This window comes from Macaca mulatta, chromosome 16, assembly GCF_049350105.2.
Source record: "Macaca mulatta isolate MMU2019108-1 chromosome 16, T2T-MMU8v2.0, whole genome shotgun sequence".
In the NCBI taxonomy this organism is placed as follows: domain Eukaryota; kingdom Metazoa; phylum Chordata; class Mammalia; order Primates; family Cercopithecidae; genus Macaca; species Macaca mulatta.
Genome location: NC_133421.1, coordinates 73,834,373 through 73,853,348, shown reverse-complemented (window position 1 = coordinate 73,853,348; position 18,976 = coordinate 73,834,373). Strand labels below are relative to the sequence as shown.

The following is an 18,976-nucleotide window of genomic DNA, read 5'->3' as shown; positions in this document are numbered from 1 at the left end:
CCCGGGGGCAGGGCACGTGGTCTCCCTGCAGGGAGAGATGCCTCTTTGCAGTGCCACAGACACACCATTTGCACAGAGGCTGTCCATGGAACTCCAGTGGCTGCTTTACCCTCACCTGACCCTGTGAAGCTCCTCAGTGCCCATCTACCTCCCACCTGGGACCCCAGTGGCCCCTGGGGCAAGGGCTCCCACAAGGGGAAGGAGGAGGATGTCCAGACACCCTCCCCAGGAGCAATGACTTTGGGAGAAAGGGGAGGAGCATCTGGAGGACCTTCAAGGGGGTCCCCAGGGGAGGAGGAGGGACCATTAACCCCGTAAAATGACCTGGTCCCAGACCTATCATGATCGGATAGGTCACCCTTCCTCCCCTGGCTGACTCTACCACAACTCCCAATACCTCCTCTCTCTCTCTCTCTCTCTCTCTGTCTCTGTCTCTGTCATCTCTGTCATGCTGTGGTGCCATCCTGTGTCTCCTGCCTGTCCATGTCCTGTCTGGGCCTGGCCACCCCGACTCCCCCACGTCCACTCCCACCCATGCTGCAGAACAAGATCCAGGGCATGGTGTATGACCTCGTGACGAAGCAGGCCTTCGACATCACCATCATGATCCTCATCTGCCTCAACATGGTCACCATGATGGTGGAGACAGACGACCAGAGCCAGCTCAAGGTGGACATCCTGTACAACATCAACATGATCTTCATCATCATCTTCACAGGGGAGTGCGTGCTCAAGATGCTCGCCCTGCGCCAGTACTACTTCACCGTCGGCTGGAACATCTTCGACTTCGTGGTCGTCATCCTGTCCATTGTGGGTGAGTGGGGCAGGCTGGGCCGGCAGGGCAGCACTGAGCTGAGGCACTCGGGAAGATCCATCCTCATGCGCACACACCTGCCCCTGCACCCTCACACGCTCACCCAGACACACGCCTGTGCGTGCCTGCCATTCACTCTCAGTGCTCAAAGGTACACGGGTGTGTGCACAGGCAGATCATCACCCATGCATACATGGATGCACCTCCGGACACAGGACTGACCAGAAGACGTACATTCCGGTGCCTACGTACTGAGCGAAAGTGTAAAAGATGGTTCCATGTCTGTGTGCACTGAGAAGTGCACGGTCATGCGAGTATTTATGATAGAAACTAGCTGCCATTTATTATCAACTGTGCTGTGCGCTTGATAGGCATTATCTCACCTGTGGTTCATAACAATGTCTTGATCAGGAACTGTTCCCATTTTACAGGTAAGGAAATTGAGGCACAAACAAGTGAAGTGGCATACCCAGAGTCACACAGCTGTTCTCTCTCCCTCTCTCTCTCTGTCTCTCTGTCTCTGTCTCTTTCACACACACACACAGACACACACACACACACACCAGTGGCATTTGCAAACAGACTTGGGAATGGACCTTACCCTCCCCCACTTCAGGGTATCCCACCTCCAGTTCCATCAAGACAAAGCTGCAGCTCCTGGCCCCAAGACCCGTGGGAGAGCCCAGCCTCACCTGTCAGTCATCTGGGCTGTGTTCTGAGACTTGAGCAGAGTACACCAGGACGAGCCCCCTGAGCCCCGCATGCTCCCCACACTCTGTGCTGGTTCCCCTCCCCATTGGCAGCATCCTCACTAGCTCCTCCCCTCAGGCCTTGCACTCTCCGACCTGATCCAGAAGTACTTCGTGTCACCCACACTGTTCCGTGTGATCCGCCTGGCGCGGATCGGGCGTGTCCTGCGACTGATCCGTGGGGCCAAGGGCATCCGGACGCTGCTGTTCGCCCTCATGATGTCGCTGCCTGCCCTCTTCAACATCGGCCTCCTCCTCTTCCTGGTCATGTTCATCTACTCCATCTTTGGCATGTCCAACTTTGCCTATGTCAAGAAGGAGTCGGGCATCGATGATATGTTCAACTTCGAGACCTTCGGCAACAGCATCATCTGCCTGTTTGAGATCACCACGTCGGCTGGCTGGGATGGGCTCCTCAACCCCATCCTCAACAGCGGGCCCCCAGACTGTGACCCCAACCTGGAGAACCCGGGCACCAGTGTCAAGGGTGACTGCGGCAACCCCTCCATCGGCATCTGCTTCTTCTGCAGCTACATCATCATCTCCTTCCTCATCGTGGTCAACATGTACATCGCCATCATCCTGGAGAACTTCAACGTGGCCACAGAGGAGAGCAGCGAGCCCCTTGGTGAGGATGACTTTGAGATGTTCTACGAGACATGGGAGAAGTTCGACCCGGATGCCACCCAGTTCATTGCCTACAGCCGCCTCTCGGACTTTGTGGACACCCTGCAGGAACCGCTGAGGATCGCCAAGCCCAACAAGATCAAGCTCATCACGCTGGACCTGCCCATGGTGCCGGGGGACAAGATCCACTGCCTGGACATCCTCTTTGCCCTGACCAAAGAGGTCCTGGGTGACTCTGGGGAAATGGACGCCCTCAAGCAGACCATGGAGGAGAAGTTCATGGCAGCCAACCCCTCCAAGGTGTCCTACGAGCCCATCACCACCACCCTCAAGAGGAAGCACGAGGAGGTGTGCGCCATCAAGATCCAGAGGGCCTACCGCCGGCACCTGCTACAGCGCTCCGTGAAGCAGGCATCCTACATGTACCGCCACAGCCACGACGGCAGCGGGGACAACGCCCCTGAGAAGGAGGGGCTGCTTGCCAACACCATGAGCAAGATGTATGGCCACGAGAACGGGAACAGCAGCTCGCAGAGCCCAGAGGAGAAGGGCGAGGCAGGGGATGCCATACCAACTATGGGGCTGATGCCCATCAGCCCCTCAGACACTGCCCAGCCTCCCACCTCTCCCCCGGGGCATATAGTGCGCCCAGGCGTCAAGGAGTCTCTTGTCTAGCAGGCAGCATCGAGGTGGCCCTCTGAGTCTCAGCACAGTCCCCAGAGCTCCCCCGTGGTGCCTGCATACAGAGTGAGGGAGGAGGGCTTTGGTTCTGGGACTGCGTCTGGCTCCCTGATGGGGGACAGGATTTGGCCACACTGGGGCTGACACCCAGGCCCGAGCGCCTGCATCTCCAGACCCGAGCGTCTGTGTCTCTAGACCATGGGAAATGGGCATTGCACTCAGGGGCTCCATGCTGGGCCTGAGGCCCCTGCCTCCATGATTTAACCTTCAAGTTGCTCTGACCTCCTCCTGGGCCCTGTCGCCCCTCCTTTTGGCCTGGGGGAGATCAGAACGTTGGAATTGCTCGCTGCCCCTCACTTGGGGAGGAGCTGGCCTGCGGTGGAGCCCTCAGTTGCTGCCCCATCACCAGAGTCTTAAGGGTCACTGGCCTCTCCCCAGGAAGTGGCTCAGACCCCTCAGCCCCAGCCCAGACAAAGATGTCTTAACCTCAGGGAGTGCAGACACCTAACCCCAGGGCACTGCCAGCCCGCCAGCTCTGACTCTGGGGTGCAACTTCGCCCACCAGGCCAGCTCAGGAATTCCCTGGACAAGGGAAATGTGACTGGTTCAGAAATAGCTCCTCAAGCCTCAAAACCTGATTGGCCACTGGATCCTGCTGCTTTGGGCTGGGATGGTGACTCCTGAAACCTTTTCCCAGGCCATATCCAGGTCCATAGCTCCCCTGGCTGGCCCCTAGGGGAAGAACAGAAGGAAGGATGCCACTTGGGAATTGTCCTTTTCTAGGAAGCACGGGTGAGACAGGCTGGGTCCTGCCAGCTGGATCGCTGCACATGGCCTGAGCATCCAGACCTGAGCGGGGGTCGGGGACCTGCTGCTCAGTAAGAAGATTCTTGCCCCTTCCCTCTCTCCCTGCCTCACTCCTCCGTGAGCACCACCAGGGCTCCAGGAGCCTCATCCAGCCTCAGAGATCCCCCTTCTCATCTCGCCAGGCCTGTCTCATTCTCTCTCCTCATTTTTCCCACCTCTCTCCTCAAAGTGATCCTAAGAATGTACAGTTTAGCTCAGGTTAGATATTTTGACCCTGGGGCGTGCAGCAGGAAAGGCCCGACTGGCTCAGGCTCAACCTTCCAACCTCCCGTGGCCTGAAAAAGCACTTCTTCTGCACTGCGGTTCTGGGCATGGCAGGGCCAGGCCTCTGCTGGCTGCTGGAGAACAGAGGCTGTGTCCAGAGGAGGAGGGGTGAGAGACCTGCTCAGGCGTCACTGGATTTATTCACTGTGTATGTACCTGTGGCTGTGTGTCTGCTTGTATGCTTGTAGGCCTGTGTGTATAGCCGTGTGTATGTTCAAGTGCGTGACTGTACATGTGTGTGTGAACCACTGTGTACTGGTGCCTGCATTATGCACGTGTGTCTGGGTATCTTTGTATATATGTGTGTCAGTGTGCCCTGGAGTGTTTCAAGGTCCATGGAGTATGGCTGGTGTGTCGTACTGTGCAGGCCTGTCCCTGGGAGTGTTCCCGTGTCTGGGAGAGTGGACCTGTGGATGAGTGTGAATGCGTATGGTAAGGTGTGTACTCAGGGCATTCTGTTGGCCTAAGTGCCTCTTCTTTTTCTTCTTGTTTCTCATGAAAAGTTTGATTAAAATTCAGGAAGCAGCAAAACCTTCAAAACAAGACATGTATGTGTGCTTGTGTGTGTGCACACGTGTGTGTGTGTGTGCGCACGCACAGGTGTGTGTGTGTGCACAGGTGTGTGTGTGTGTGTGTGTACAGGTGTGTGTGTGTGTGCGCGCGCGCACAGGTGTGTGTGTGTGTGTGTGTGTACAGGTGTGTGTGTGTGTGCGCGCGCGCACAGGTGTGTGTGTGTGTGTGTGTGTGTGTGCACATCTACATGCCATGCCTACGGGCCAGAGTTGTCTTTATTGTCCACCATGCTCTCTCACCTGCTCCCGGTCCTGCCTGAACAGCCCTCTCTCTCACTCCCGGTGAGCTCCTCTCCTTCCCTTCCTGTTTCTCATCGTCACACCCATGGCCTCAGCCCTGCTCCATGCCTCCTGCCTATGTCTCTCCTATGGAAGGAGGCCTCCACTCCTTCCATCTCTTCCTTCAGAAGTTTCGTCTAATGGGGACGGCCTCCCCTGCCCAGCACCCTGCCCCTCTGCCTTGCCCTCCTGGACCCTGGGCTGGCACAGCCCCTGGAGCCTCAGAAGTCTCTTTGATTGGATATTCTCCTCGGACTGTGTGCAGGTTGCAGAGGGAGAGTAGATGAGCCGGGTCTGGCCTCTCCCTGCCTGTGGCCCCTCCCCTACACACAGACGCCCATTCCTGCCCGGTCCAGTGGGGAACAGGTCCCACACCAGGCCAGCAGGTGGGCTCCTTTGTACAGTTCTTACAATAAACCCTCCCTGGTGCCTCTGGTGTGTGGTTTCTCCCTTCTGCGTGTCAGTGTGTGGATGTGGGTGGGGGCTGAGAGTAGTGAGAAGCAGAAAGGGTCCGCGGGGATTGGAGCCAAACGTGGAAGACAGGAGCTTCTCAGGGGGCCAGGCAGGATAAGGAGGCCCCAGCTCCCTGCTCTGGCCCAGTCCAGCTCTCTCCTGCCTCCTTACAAAAGCCACTTAGCTGGAATCCAAAAGACCAGATAGGATCAGGGGTCAAGACCCAGCTCCCACAACAGGCAGCACCACACTCCCTCTCTCCCACATTGGGACTCTGTGTCCCCAGCTCCTCCTCTCTGGAGGCCCCGTCACTTCTTTGTCCCTCTGAGAGGCCTCAAGGTGCCTGTGGGGCACACAGCACAGCCTCTCCCTCTCCCCAGAGGCACTGACCCCAGGACTGACTTCTGACCCCAGATAGCCCAGGGTCACATGGACCTGTGACTAAGAATATTCTTATGCAGCACGTTTAGCCCACAGCCCCCAGAGAGTGAAATATAATCTGGTATGTAATTTTCTTTTTCTTTCTTTCTTTTTTTTTGAGATAGGGTCTCACTCTGTCACCCAAACTGGAGTGCAGTGGTGCAATCATGGCTCACTGCAGCTTTGAACTCCAGGGCTCAAGCAATCCTCCCACCTCAGCCTCCTGACTGAGCCTGGGACTACAGGCACATGCCACCACATCTGGATGTTTTTTTACAGACATGGGGTCTTGCTATGTTGCCCAGGCTTGTCTCAACCTCCTAGCCTCAAGTGATCCTCCTGCCTCGGTCTCCCAAGGTGCTGGGATTACAGGCATGAGCCACTGCACCTAGCCTGTAATTTTATTTTCTGTAACAACTTCTGACTCCCAGGGCTGTATTCTTCCAGATAAGTAAGCACTTAATTCTTTTCAGGATTTCTGTACCCTCTCTTCCTGGGTCCTGAGGTAATATAGCACTGGTGTCGGGGATGAGGAGGGGCCCTCAGGCTGCCCGACTGTGTCCTTCCATTGTCTCTACGGCACTTTCCACCTTGCAGCTCTCTGTGCATGCAGTGGGGAGAGTCTCTACGGGGTTGTCTAAGTGCCCTCAGGGTGCTGTCTTCCCTCCCTGGAGTGGGAGCTTCTTCTCACTTGTTTTTTTAAATTTTTTTATGTCAATAGTTTTGGGGGATCAGGTAGTTTTTTTGGTTATCTGGATAATTAGTGGTGATTTCTGAGATTTTAGTGCACCTGTCACCTGAGCAGTGTACACTATACCCAATATGTAGTCTTTTATCTCACACCCCTCCCTCAGTGTTCCCCACTGAGTTCCCAAAGTCCATTATATCATTCTTGTGCCTTTGCATCCTTATAGCTTAGCTCCCACTTACAAGTGAGAACATACAATATCTGGTTTTCCATTCCTGAGTTACTTTACTTAGAATAATGGCCTACGGCTCCATCCAGGTTGTTGCAAAAAGATGTTATTTCGCTCCTTTTTATGGCTAAGTCATATTCCATAAAGAGGTGTATATATACCACATTTTCTTTACCCACTCACAAGCTGATGGGCACTCAGGTTGGTTCCGCATCTTCGCAATTGTGAATTGTGCACTAAAAGCATGCGTGTGCGTGTATCTTTTAGAAAATCAAAATCGTGTCAAGTATCTTCTCCAACCACAGTGGAATAAAACTAGAAATCCACTCAAAATTATACAAATATATGGAAATTCATCTGTTCTTGAATGATTTGGGGGTTACAATGAAATCAAGACGGAAATTTAAAAATTCTTCGAAATGACTGATAATAATGACACAACTTCTCAAAACCTCTGTGATACGGCAAAAGCGGTGGTAAGAGGAAAGTTCATAGCATTAAATGCCTACATCAAAAACTCTGAAAGGGCACAAATAGACAACATAAGGTCATGCCTCAAGGTACCAGAGAAACAAGAACAAATTAAACCCAAACCCAGCAGAAGAGAAGAAATGACAAAAATCAGAGCAGAACCAAATGAAATTGAAACAAACAACACAAAAGATCAATTAAAACAAAAAGTTGGGTCGGGCGCAGTGGCTCATGCCTGTAATCCCAGCACTTTTGAGAAGCCAAGGCGGGCAGATCATGAGGTCAGGAGTTCAAGACCATCCTGGCCAACATGGTGAAATCCTGTCTCTACTAAAAATACAAAAATTAGCTGGGTGCAGTGGCGCACGCCTGTAGTCCCAGCTACTTGGGAGGCTGAGGCAGAAGAATTACTTGAACCCGGGAAGCGGAGGTTGCAGTGAGCTGAGATCATGCCACTGCACTCCAGTCTGGGCAACAGAGCAAGACTCCGTCTCAGAAAAAAAAAAAGCTGGTTCTTTGGAAAGATAAAATTGATAGACCATTAGCAAGATTAACCAAGAAAAGAGAGAAGATCCAAATAAGCTCTATTAGAAATGAAACTGGAGATATTCTTTTCACTTTAAGTTCTTCCAGACCTCACCTGGAGCCCTCTCTGGCATCAGGGACAGGAAGATTTGCAGAGCGCAGGGTGCTCAAGCCCACACATCCCTTGAGCCTTGAATGGTGGAAGAAAAAAGGCCTCATGTTGGGTGAGAAACAGAGACAACATGGGACAACAGTGCACAGCTACCCGCCTTGCCAGGCATCCATGCCACTCCTCGCCCTCCTCAGGGCATGCTGTCAGCCACATTCACCGAGTACCTCAGATGCAGGATGGCCTTCAATGTGCACAGTTGCCCTTCGAAGAATGCACTGTTGGGGCCGGGTGCAGTGGCTCACGCTTATAATCCCAGCACTTTGAGAGGCTGAGGCAGGTGGATTGCTTGAGCTCAGGAGTTCGAGACCAGCCTGGGCAACATGATAAAACCTGTCTGTACAAAAAATACAAAGATTAGCCAGGTGTGGTGGCATGATCTGTAGTCCCAGCTACTCGGGAGGCTGAGGTGGGTGGATCACTTGAGCCCAGGAGGCGGAGGATGCCATGAATGGAGATTGCACCACTGCACTCCGGCCTGGGCGACAGAGCAAGATCTTGTCTCAGAAAAACCCCAGAAAACAACAGCAAAAAAAAAGCACTATTGGGCTTATTTCTATTTTACGAAAATGAGGAACCTTGGCTACTGAGAGGTTAAGAATGGGTGTTGCCTCATGGGTGCTGTTGGCATGTGGGGCAGGGACCTCTGCTTTGCCAGCCAATGCCCCTCCCACCCCTGGGCACCCACCGGTCATTGAGACCAGCACGATTGTCCTGAGGCATGTGCAGATGCTCCCTCCGTGGGGGCAGGCAGAGCCACTCCTAGTTGAGAACCACTGGTAACCTGAGGAGGTTTCCTGACTGCCACACTGCTGGATCAGGACTCAAACCCACGTCCTTCTTAGCAGGTCTCTTCCCAGTCACAGCAGCCCAGCAGACCCAGGACACCTGGGTTGGAGAAGGAGGCAGGGGTCTGAGCTCTTCTTTCTCTGAGGTTCTTCCCCTTCCCAGCATCCTAGGGTGGCTGGGGATCGCTGCCTTCTTGCTTCCCCACCCCCTGAGCCCCTTGTCCCTTCCCCTGACCCCGGCCCCCATTCCTTATTTTGATGTTGCCCTGGAAAGGGAGGTGTCGTCAGATGTCAGAATGTGAAGCCCGGGGCAGCCAAGGGCAGAGGCGGGGGTAGGCTTGCGAGGCCTCCTGTTCTGGGAAGAAAAGGGTATCATGAGCCCAAGATGGGGCTCAGGACTGTTGTCACCAGTGAGGGAACAGCACGGCTCAAAATGTGACAAATAACCCTGCAGGCGGTGGGGCCCCCGCTGCCTCCGCCCCTCCTGAAAACAGATCCCTGCCCGGCATGAATGGGAATGAAGCCCAAAGGCCACATCTGCATCCCTGTCCATGGGATGCGTGTGCGTCTTCCCTCCCTGGAGCCGGAGCTGCTTCTCACTTGTTTTTTAAAATTTTTTATTTCAATCGTTTTTGGGGTACAGGTAGTTTTTTTGGTTACCTGGATAAGTTATTTAGTGGTGATTTCTGAGATTTTAGTGCACCTGTCACCTGAGGATGGATGCCAACTGCCCCCCACCAACCTCTGTGCCCCCTACAGTCCCCTGGGCCCTAGGACCAGTTCCTGAGTAGGCCCCACACCACAGGACCCAGGCAACACACTTGTGTGAGCATACACATACACACCCCACAAACACATGTGCCCCAAGCCTTTCCCAGTTATACCCCTGACTTTGGGGAGACACTAGCTCCAAAGTTAACGAAGGACTCTGTCATCTGTCATCAGGGGCTCGGAAGTGTATTTCCTAAACCAAGAGACTCCCAGATTTTGCCTCACTCCCCCCGGTCAGTCTCTCTCCAACCACCCTCACTGGCATGGGGACCCATGGTCCCCAAGCTGACCTCAGGTGATGTTTATATTTCTGAGCTGTTTGTTCCATGAAGTGAACATCTGACACCTTTTCAGAGAAATGTTTTTTCATTTGGAACATCTGGAAACAAGCAAGAACATCTGGGACTGCCCGGAACGGGCTGTTCCTCGGATGAAACCTTAACCCTCCTGCCCCTGATTTCCGTGGCTCAGGTCCTGGCCTGCACCCCTCGAGAGTGGCCCCCACCTTGTCAGGTCCGAGGCCTAGGCCAAGATCTAAAGAGGGACCACCCAGACCCTCTGCCTTCCAACCACGGCATGGGAGGTGGGTCTGCTTCTCCCTAAATCCAGACTTGCCCCAGCACAAACTGCAAAATGGAGGGTCATGAGGAGAGTGAGATGTGGACAGAGGGCACCAACAATTTAGCATCTCTTCCTCTCCTGGGGGTCGAGGATGAGAGACAAAAAAGAAGCTGTCAGGAAACATGAAAATCAAAGAGGGCTCAGCTGCAGGGCTGAGGTCTGCAAGCATGCTGTGTCCAGTTGTGCAGGTTGTGCCCTGCACAAGGGCATCTCTGAAGGGGCTGCATTGGACCCAGGGGCAGGGACCCAAAGGTGAGCTTCTATCAGTTCCTAAGCACTGTGGCTCCATCCACACCCTGCAGACAGGCAGGATACAGCTGGAGGACCTGAGGGCTCCCCAACACCAGTTCCCGTTCCCTGCCCAAGACCCCCTGGACCTGTGACAATAATTCAATGAACTCAGAGTCCCACAGTTAAGAACTCCCTGAAGAAGCCCCCAATGGCTGCTTGGTGGATTTTCGCAAAGCTGTCTCCACCTACATCCATCCTCTTTGGCAGCCCCTACAGACTCTTTTGCAGCATGAGGAAGGGAGGCCTCTTGCCAAGGCCTGGACTGAATCTTCTCCCAGTGGCTGCCACAGTTGGCCTGCTCTTGCTCCAGAACCTCTGTGGCTCCCATCCTCCACAGGGTCAACTTCCAACATGGCTGCCTGCACTCCAGCCAAGAGGCTCTGCTCTGGGCCCCTCCAGGTGCCTGACCTGGGTCTGTGGCTGCCCTGTCCTTCCTCAGTGCTCCTCTTTCCGCTGGGTGAGGGATAGATCAGGGCAGAGGAGCTAAGCTCAGGTTCATTCATAGGACAGGTGCCTATTTCGCTCAGGGCCCGGGAATAAAGACTTGCCGGGCTCAGCCCTTCGGGGAGCTGGCAGACAGCAGAGGGGAGGCTGGCTGGCCCAGAGAATGACCACCGGTGGGGCAAGCACAGACAGAGGGGAGCACAGGCTGCCCCCAGAAGACTGAGAAGCCCCCAGAGGCATCCGCAGAGAACCCCAGCTGTGCTGTCCAAGCTGGGCGACCGCCAAACCTTAGCGGCCCAGCTGACAAGAGCCCGCCCTCCCCCAGGGTCCCCGGAGAGTTGGTGCCTCCCCCGGGTCCCAATTTGCATGGCAGGAAGGGGCCTGGTGAGGAAGAGGTGGGGAGGGGACAGGCTACAGCCGGTGCAGTTACACGTTTTCCTCCAAGGAGCCTCGGACGTTGTCACGGGTTTGAGGTCCGGGACGGAGCGGTGACCATGGCCAGGCTGGCGTTGTCTCCTGTGTCCAGCCACTGGCTGGTGGCGTTGCTGCTGCTGCTCTCAGGTACAACACCCAGGACGAGGCCTGTGGGGTTTGGTCTCGTCCCCAGCTGTCTGGGCCCTGCGGTTCAGCCTCCTGCTTGCTCCACCCTCCTCCTCTGTCTCTCTCCTTTCACCGCCTATCTCCCTCTCATGGCCCTGGAGCCTGGGTCTGTGGGTGTCAGCCGCACGTGGTGATGGGCTCAGGAGTCTGTGGCCCCAGTCCCTCTCCTGCCTGGAGGGCATCAGGCTGAGCTGGGCATGAGGAGCAAACCAGAGTTAGCAGCCAGGACGGTGGAAGCACTAGGCTCAGGAGGAAGAGAGGGTGAGGGCACTGCCTGGGGATCTGGAGGGGAGAGGCTGTCCCAACCCAACCCTGGAAGATGCGAGATCCAAATGTGGTCCCCTTCTCTGGGAGATGAAAGTGCCTCCGGGCTGTGACTTTCTTCCTGTCTCTCTTTAAAAAAAAAAAAAAATAGAGACAGGGTGTCCCTATGTTGCCCAGGCTGGTCTCAAACTCCTAGCCTCAAGTGATCCTCCTGTCTTGGCCTCTCAAAATGCTGAGATTTCCCTGTCCTTCCTGTCTCATTCAGATGCCTGCTCAAAGCCACCCTGAGGGTCAAAGGCAGAAAGGGGGCTGGGGGTGGGGCTTCCAGTACCCCCACCCCATGCCTGTCTCCCAAGTCCACGGGGCAGGAAGGACCGAGGGGTCTTGAAGCTGCTGTCATGGAAGGAGGAAGTAGCTCCGGGAACATAGAGGGCGCGCAGGGGTGGGGCAGCCCAGGCCAGAGGAGGCCCTGACCTGGCCCCGCCCACTTCCTCCCACCCAGCAGCTGAGCCAGTGCCAGCAGCCAAATCAGAGGACCTGTACCCGAATCCCAAAGGTCAGTAGCCTCACCTGCCGCTTCTGAGGGCAAGTTGTGTCTGACTATGTCCTGTGTCCAACTATGGTCCCTGTCCTGGAGGCGGCCCCGCTTCCCACCCTTGCTTGATCTCCCCATCCAGGATTCCCATCCCCAGGCCTCCTTAGGATCTCCTCTGAGCCCCACTCCCAGCCCACTGTCATCTTCATCAGACACATGCTCTCCAGCCTTGGCCACTGAAGGGCTGGGCTAAACTCTGGGTCACAACAGAGGAGCCTGCAGATTCCTCTAGGACTCAGGCCCGGGGCCTGTCTAGCTGGGGATCTGGCTGAGCCTCGGGTGAGCCCTCCAGGGCAGGGTCACTATGTGAGGGGCTCAGGGATTCCCAGGGAGTGCTCGCTAAGAGCAAGGCAGTCGAAGCTGGAAAGAGGGTTCTGGAACAAGAAGTGGTCCCAGTCCCTGCAGGAGGGAAGAGGAGGAGGATGGAGGGAAGTCAGCCAGGGAGGGGGTTGACTGAGGAAGGTCTCAGTTGACAGGCTAGGAATTTGGCCTTTATCCCCAGAGGAACGGGGGAGACTGAGGATTTCAGGCCAGTGCAGGGCAGCACAGTGAAGGGAGGGGCCAGGCCTGTGGGCCTCCAGGTCCTGGGGGTGTGGCCTGGGTCAGGCTGTTGTAATGGGCATGGGAAGGAATGGCAAGGTCCCAGAGCTCTTCTAAAGGAAAATCGAAGGGAAGGTGGGGCAGTCGGGAAGGGCCGGAGTCTGAGAGCTTGGCCGCGGCTTCTCACGTGGCCCTGCTTCCTAACTCCAACCTCGGCCTCCTGCCTGTCCCACACCCTGAGAAGCAAAGACTAAGCCCAGGGAGTCTGTGCCAGCCAGGGCGGGGGCCTGCTGCTGGAGCTGGCAGTCAGGAAGATGCCAAGCGGAATGCTGAGCCTGGCCTTGGCACCCACAGGTAGTGCTTGTTCTCGGATCTGGCAGAGCCCACGTTTCATAGCCAGGAAACGGGGCTTCACGGTGAAAATGCACTGCTACGTGACCAACAGCACCTTCAGCATCGTGAGCTGGCTCCGGAAGCGGGAGACGGACAAGGAGCCCCAACAGGTGAACCTGGAGCAGGGCCACATGCATCAGACCCAAAACAGCTCTGTCACCACCCTCATCATCCAAGACATCCGGTTTGAGGACAACGGCATCTACTTCTGTCAGCAGGAGTGCAGCAAGACCTCGGAGGTCTACCGGGGCTGCGGCACGGAGCTGCGAGTCATGGGTGTGTGCCAGGTGGCTGGGACGCTCCTGTAGCTGTCCACCCCCACCCCAGCCTGGCCTGCCTCTTGTGGAGATGGCCATAGCCCTAGAGCACTCAGGAGAGCCGCTGGGACCTGAAGGAGCTGCCCTTGCAGGCCTAAAAGGTGGACTGTGGTCCAGGCTCACAACCCCACCCCTGGTCCCCGCAGGGTTCAGCACCTTGGCACAGCTGAAGCAGAGGAACACGCTGAAGGATGGCATCATCATGATCCAGACGCTGCTGATCATCCTCTTCATCATCGTGCCCATCTTCCTGCTGCTGGACAAGGTGATCGGGGGCGGGGGAAGCCTTGGGGGACCGCAGAGGAGGCCACTGCATAGGCCAGGCATAGGCAGGGTCTCCATCTCCCCAGCTCTCGTTGTGGCCATCTTGGCCCAGTCTGTCCCCAGAGCCGGCCCACTGGCTCACCTATTCAATCATTCCTTCCTTCCTTCATTCATTCAGCTGTTCTTGCAGAATGCACCTCACTCCTGACCCCTTACCCTTCTCCCTGGCCCTCCCCAGCCTGGCCCAGCAGGGGATAGGGCTGGGGGAAGCTAACACTCTGATCACCATCCCTCTCTGCCCCCAGGATGACAGCAAGGCCGGCATGGAGGAAGATCACACCTACGAGGTAAGGAGCAGGGCAGGCCTAGCAGCTCTGAGTCCTCGGGGTCAGTGGCCACTATCTGCTGGTGTGGTTGGGGTGTGGCCCTGGCCTGAGCTCCACTTAATGTCTCCAGGGCCTGGACATTGACCAGACGGCCACCTACGAGGACATAGTGACGCTGCGGACAGGGGAAGTGAAGTGGTCTGTGGGTGAGCACCCAGGTCAGGAGTGAGAGCCAGGACCTCCCCACGGCCTGGGTGCAGGCTCCCCAGCCTCAGTGACTGCTTCGGAGCTGCCTGGCTCATGGCCCAACCCCTTTCCTGGACCCCCAGCCGGCCTCTGAAGCTGGCCCACCAGAGCTGCCGCTCATCTCCAGCCCCTGGTCCCCAGCTCTTGCCAAAGGGCCTGGAGTAGAAGGACAACAGGGCAGCAACTTGGAGGGAGTTCTTTGGGGATGGATGGGACCCAGCCTTCTGGGGGTGCTGTGAGGGGATCCATCCCCACGCACGGGATTGGGGAGGCAGAGACTGGTCCAGAACCCGCAAATGGACTCGGAGGCAAGGGCCTCCCAGCAGAGCCTGGGAAGGGCCGTGGACCCAGCGGGGCCCCAGAAGAGCCACGGGAACATCATTCCTCTCCCGCAACCGCTCCCACCCCAGGGAGGCCCTGGCCTCCAGTGCCTTCCCCCGTGGAATAAACAGTGTGTCCTGAGAAACCACACACAGGCTCGCGGCGTCTTATGGGTCTGGGGTGGATAGGAACATTTATGTGGGTACTTCTGTTGTTTGAATGTGGCACCTGTGAGCCCTTGAGGGTGTGGGAAAGGTGACTGCCACCCCTTCTCTCTGAAGACCCAGTTGGAGCCTGTGGTCACATCCCCCCTTTCTTCCCCCTGGAACAGGGCTGCATGCCAGGCCCTAGCTGGACCCAGAGCAGCTGGCCAGTGACTGGGCCTGTCCTTCCCCTCAGCAGGGACGCCCTCATCCCACACTCCATTCAGCCAAAAAGCAACAATTGAGTCCCGCTCTGCCTCCACCTACAGGAAGCCCTCCCAAAGCACCCGGGTCTCCATCCAAGCCCTGTTCAGACCAGCCTAGCAGCAGCGACTTAGCTACTGCCTTGTACTACTCACACTGGCCTTGGTTCTCCAGTCAAACTGGAAGCTCCCTGAGGGTAGAGGTTTCCCTGCCTCTACAATAACCCCACCCCCACCTCCCAGGAAGCCTAGGAAAGCTTGATGCAAAGCCATCAAGAGTGAGATCCTGAAGAGTAGAGCTTTGTATAGTGGAGCTTTGGGGTTCTTTGCCAGGAGACCCCTTCAGACTTTCACAGCATCGGAGGTCTGCTATGGCCCCAGGGTCCTCAACAATGGTCCCTAGGGCCCTCCAGCCCACCAGCTGTGGGAGGTACTGGGAACAGCTCCCAGCTGGGAGGCCAAGTGCAATCAAAGTGTGAGTGTGCAAAGCCTCCCTCCCAAGTCAGGCTGTGCTCCACTTCCTGTTGACCCTGGAGGGAATCCTTCGAGGCCTCTCTGCTATTCCTGCTCTGAATTCCGGCAAGGGAGCCCCTATGCTGTGGCAGCTGCCAGTTTAACTGGGGAATCAAGACCAGCACATGGGAACTAGTGAGAAAAGTGCCTATTTTCACCAAATTCCCTCTGGAATTCCAGGTGGGGCAGGTGGGTAAGGCCCCCACACCTGCGGTTTCAGGTAAATCTCTCCACCACCCTGCACCAGGCTGGGCCAAGCCAGGCGGCCCCTGCGTTTTCCTAGTCTCTGGGCTGCTGGAGGGAACCGGGTTGTTTTGGCATCAGCCTCTACTGAGCCGGAGCCCTTCCTTTCCTGCTGCTTTGCATAGTGGCACTAATTCCGTCCTCCTACCTCCACCAGGGACCTAGGCAGCCGGGTAGATGGTGGGAGGAGGCTTCACTTCTCCCCCAAGCAGGGTCTCCACCTGCTTGAGGCTGCCCTGGGTGGAGGAGGCTTTGGCTTTACCTAAAGACTTTTTAACACCTTTGAACAACTCAGTTTCCCTTAGACTTTGAAGTTCTTGTTTTATGTATGTATGTATTTATTTATTTATTGCTGACTTACTTATTTATTTATTTGTAGACGGAGTCTCACTCTGTTGCCTAGGCTGGAGTGCAGTGGTGCCATCTCGGCTCACTGCAACCTCCGTCTCCTGAGTTCAAGCAATTCTCTTGTCTCAGCCTCCCAAGTAGCTGGGATTACAGGTGTACACCACCATGCTCGGCTAATTTTTATATTTTTAGTAGAGACGGGATTTCACCATGTTGGCCAGGCTGGTCTAAAACTCCTGACCTCAAGTGATCCATCCGCCTCGGCCGCCCAAAGTGCTGGGATTACAGGCGTGAGCCACCGCACCCGGTCCGAAGTTCTTGTTAACAGAGAATCATTTGAGCATAGATTGGCCCCTCTACCAGACACCCCCAAAGGGCTTGACTTCATGGGTTATAATGTAGGAGCCCTCCCTGGTCTGTTTTTCTGTTTTAAGGGCTTACACTCTGGGGGATATCATGTCTGTCTTGTGGACCCCCAGAACTGACATAGGCAATGGAAACATAGCTGGGTACTGATGGTGGAGACAAGAAACATTTCAGGTTGCTTTATCTGCTAAATGGGAATCCTAAAGCCCATCCGAGGGCAAGAATTTGGACCAGACGTTTTGTAAAAAATTATCACAATAAAATTGAGGGCTTACAGGCACAGTGGCTCATGCTTGTAATCCCAGCACTTGGGGGGCCGAGGCGGGTGGATCACCTGAAGTCAGGAGTTCGAGACCAGCCTGGCCAACATGGTGAAACCCCGTCTCTACTAAAAGTACAAAAATTAGGCGGGCGTGGTGGTGGGCTTCTGTAATCCCAGCTATTTGGGAGGCTGAGGCAGGAGAATCACTCGAACTTGGGAGGCAGAGGTTGCAGTGAGCCGAGATTGTGCCATTGCACTCCAGCCTGGGTGACAAAAGCAAAACTCCATCTCAAGAAAAAAAAAAAAAAAATTGAGTTTGTTTCCTTTGGGTGTACAGAATTTTAGCAAATGTACAGATTTGTATCACAACCACCACAATCAGAACACAGAATATGAACCAAAAGCTTTTATTGGGCCCAACACATACGTATGGAGCCCCTCTTAAATGCAAGAAAACTGGATTGAACACCTCCATCTTCGTTTACACTCTGCCTGATGTACCTGCAAGAGGATCGCACTATCTGATTTTTACAAACAAGGAAATCAAGGCCCAGGGAAATTACCATAACTGGCCAAAATCACACATAGACCTTCTGGCTCCAAGTCCAGCCGTCTCCCCGCTACATCACGGCCGCCTCTCTTGAAGGGCATTGCAGCAATAAGACCCTGAACCAAAGGAGGAGGAAAAGGAGGGAATCCGGGGACAACTTTGGCTATCTTCAAATGTTTGTGTATTGAAGGGAGATTTGATTTTCCTGCGATTCACAAGGTTCGAGGCCCCAAAGGCCCCACTCCTTCTTGCCAGAGCCTAGTAGGAGACCTCTGAGCACCCTCAAGAAGAAGCCACTGTGCCATCCCTCCAGGACCCCAGCTCTGCAGCTGCCCCCTCTGCCTGCCCCCTCCCCAGAACACAGCTCCGAGGCCCCTGGTGGGCACATGCCCCACTGCCTACTGGGGGAATCCAGCCAGCTCCCCGGGGACCCTGGTTGAAGCACAGGCTGGTTCCTCCTCCATTCTAGCTTGACTTCCTGCCCTCTTGCTGCAGGTGCTGCTAGGGTTGGCGTGATCTGACCCGAGGTTTTGGGTGTTTTTCCAGCAGAATCAGAGGCAAGAGAAAAACAAAACAAAACGCAAAAAACTGTGGCTATTTGGGTGCTGTTTGGGTGACAAGAACAGTGAGTGTTCATCCCTTAGTAGGTGTCTGGCCTGGCTGAGGCTTCTCTGAGGGGCCTCTAAAGCCATCTCAGGGCGGGGTGCGGTGGCTCACGCCTGTAATCCTAGCACCGTGGGAGGCCGAGGCAGGTGGATCACATGGTGTCAGGAGTTCAAGACCAGCCTAGCCAACATGTTGAAACCCTGTCTCTACTAAAAACACAAAAATTAGGCCCAGTGTGGTGGCTCACGCCTGTAATCCCAGCATTTTGGGAGGCCGAGGCAGGCAGATCACCAGAAGTTGGGAGTTCAAGACCAGCCTGACCAACATAAAGAAACCCCATCTGTACTAAAAACACAAAATTAGCCAGGCATGGTGGCGAATGCCTGTAATCCTAGCTACTTGGGAGGCTGAGGCAGGAGAATCTCTTGAACCTGCCAGATATTGTGGTGAGCCGAGATCACGCCATTGCACTCCAGCCTGGGCAACAAGAGAGAAACGCCATCTCAAAAAAAAAAAAGCAAACAAACAAAAAACAAAAATCAACCAGGCGTGGTAGTGCATGCCTGTAATCCCAGCTACTGGGGAGGCTGAAGCAGGAGAATCACTTGAACCTAGGAAGGGGAGGTTACAGTGAGCCGAGATCCGAGATCATGCCACTGCATTCCAGACTAGGCAACAGAGTGAGACTCTGTCTTAACAACAACAACAACAACAAAAAGCCATCTCAGAACATGGTATTTGGGATCCCTGTCTGCTCTCTTTGGTTCACCTCAAGAAGTGGGTTCAGAGCCCACATCTGCAACATTCCTGGGTGTGTCTCAGGTCTACAAGCTGCTCCTGGTATGTCATCTTCCGGTCCTGCCATTGACTCAGCTGCAAACAACCACAAACCCTCCACTTGGGATACCCGCCTCTCCCACCCAAAAACCTTTACTTGGAAACAGGTGACTACGGAAGACAAAAATAATGAGCATTATCTCCTGACTTAAATCAGGGTGTAGTTTGTTAAAACACACTTAGACTGATCCTAATATAATTTTCAATTTTTTAAAAAAGGCATTCCACCTCCAGACCTAATACCACTTTCCCCACG

General features: G+C 55.1%; 2 protein-coding genes across 5 annotated transcripts in view; both read left to right on the top strand.

Moving 5' to 3' along the window:
- SCN4A (sodium voltage-gated channel alpha subunit 4) overlaps positions 1-5,289 on the top strand; it is a 52,077-nt gene extending 46,788 nt beyond the window's left edge. The window contains exons 25-26 of the mRNA XM_015120096.3: positions 544-814; positions 1,643-5,289. Of these exons, the coding sequence (XP_014975582.1) occupies positions 544-814; positions 1,643-2,865 (1,494 nt within the window). The 3' untranslated portion in view covers positions 2,866-5,289. The remainder of the gene's footprint in view (positions 1-543; positions 815-1,642) is intronic.
- Positions 5,290-11,097: 5,808 nt separating this feature from the next.
- Positions 11,098-14,739, top strand: CD79B (CD79b molecule). Of its 4 annotated transcripts, none has more exons than XM_015120067.3 (6): positions 11,106-11,284; positions 12,093-12,143; positions 13,077-13,391; positions 13,579-13,697; positions 14,002-14,043; positions 14,153-14,739. In XM_015120067.3, the coding sequence occupies exons 1-6, from the start codon at positions 11,218-11,220 to the stop codon at positions 14,249-14,251; spliced, it is 693 nt and encodes a 230-aa protein (XP_014975553.1). In that variant the 5' UTR covers positions 11,106-11,217; the 3' UTR covers positions 14,252-14,739.
- The last annotated feature ends 4,237 nt before the right edge of the window (positions 14,740-18,976 follow it).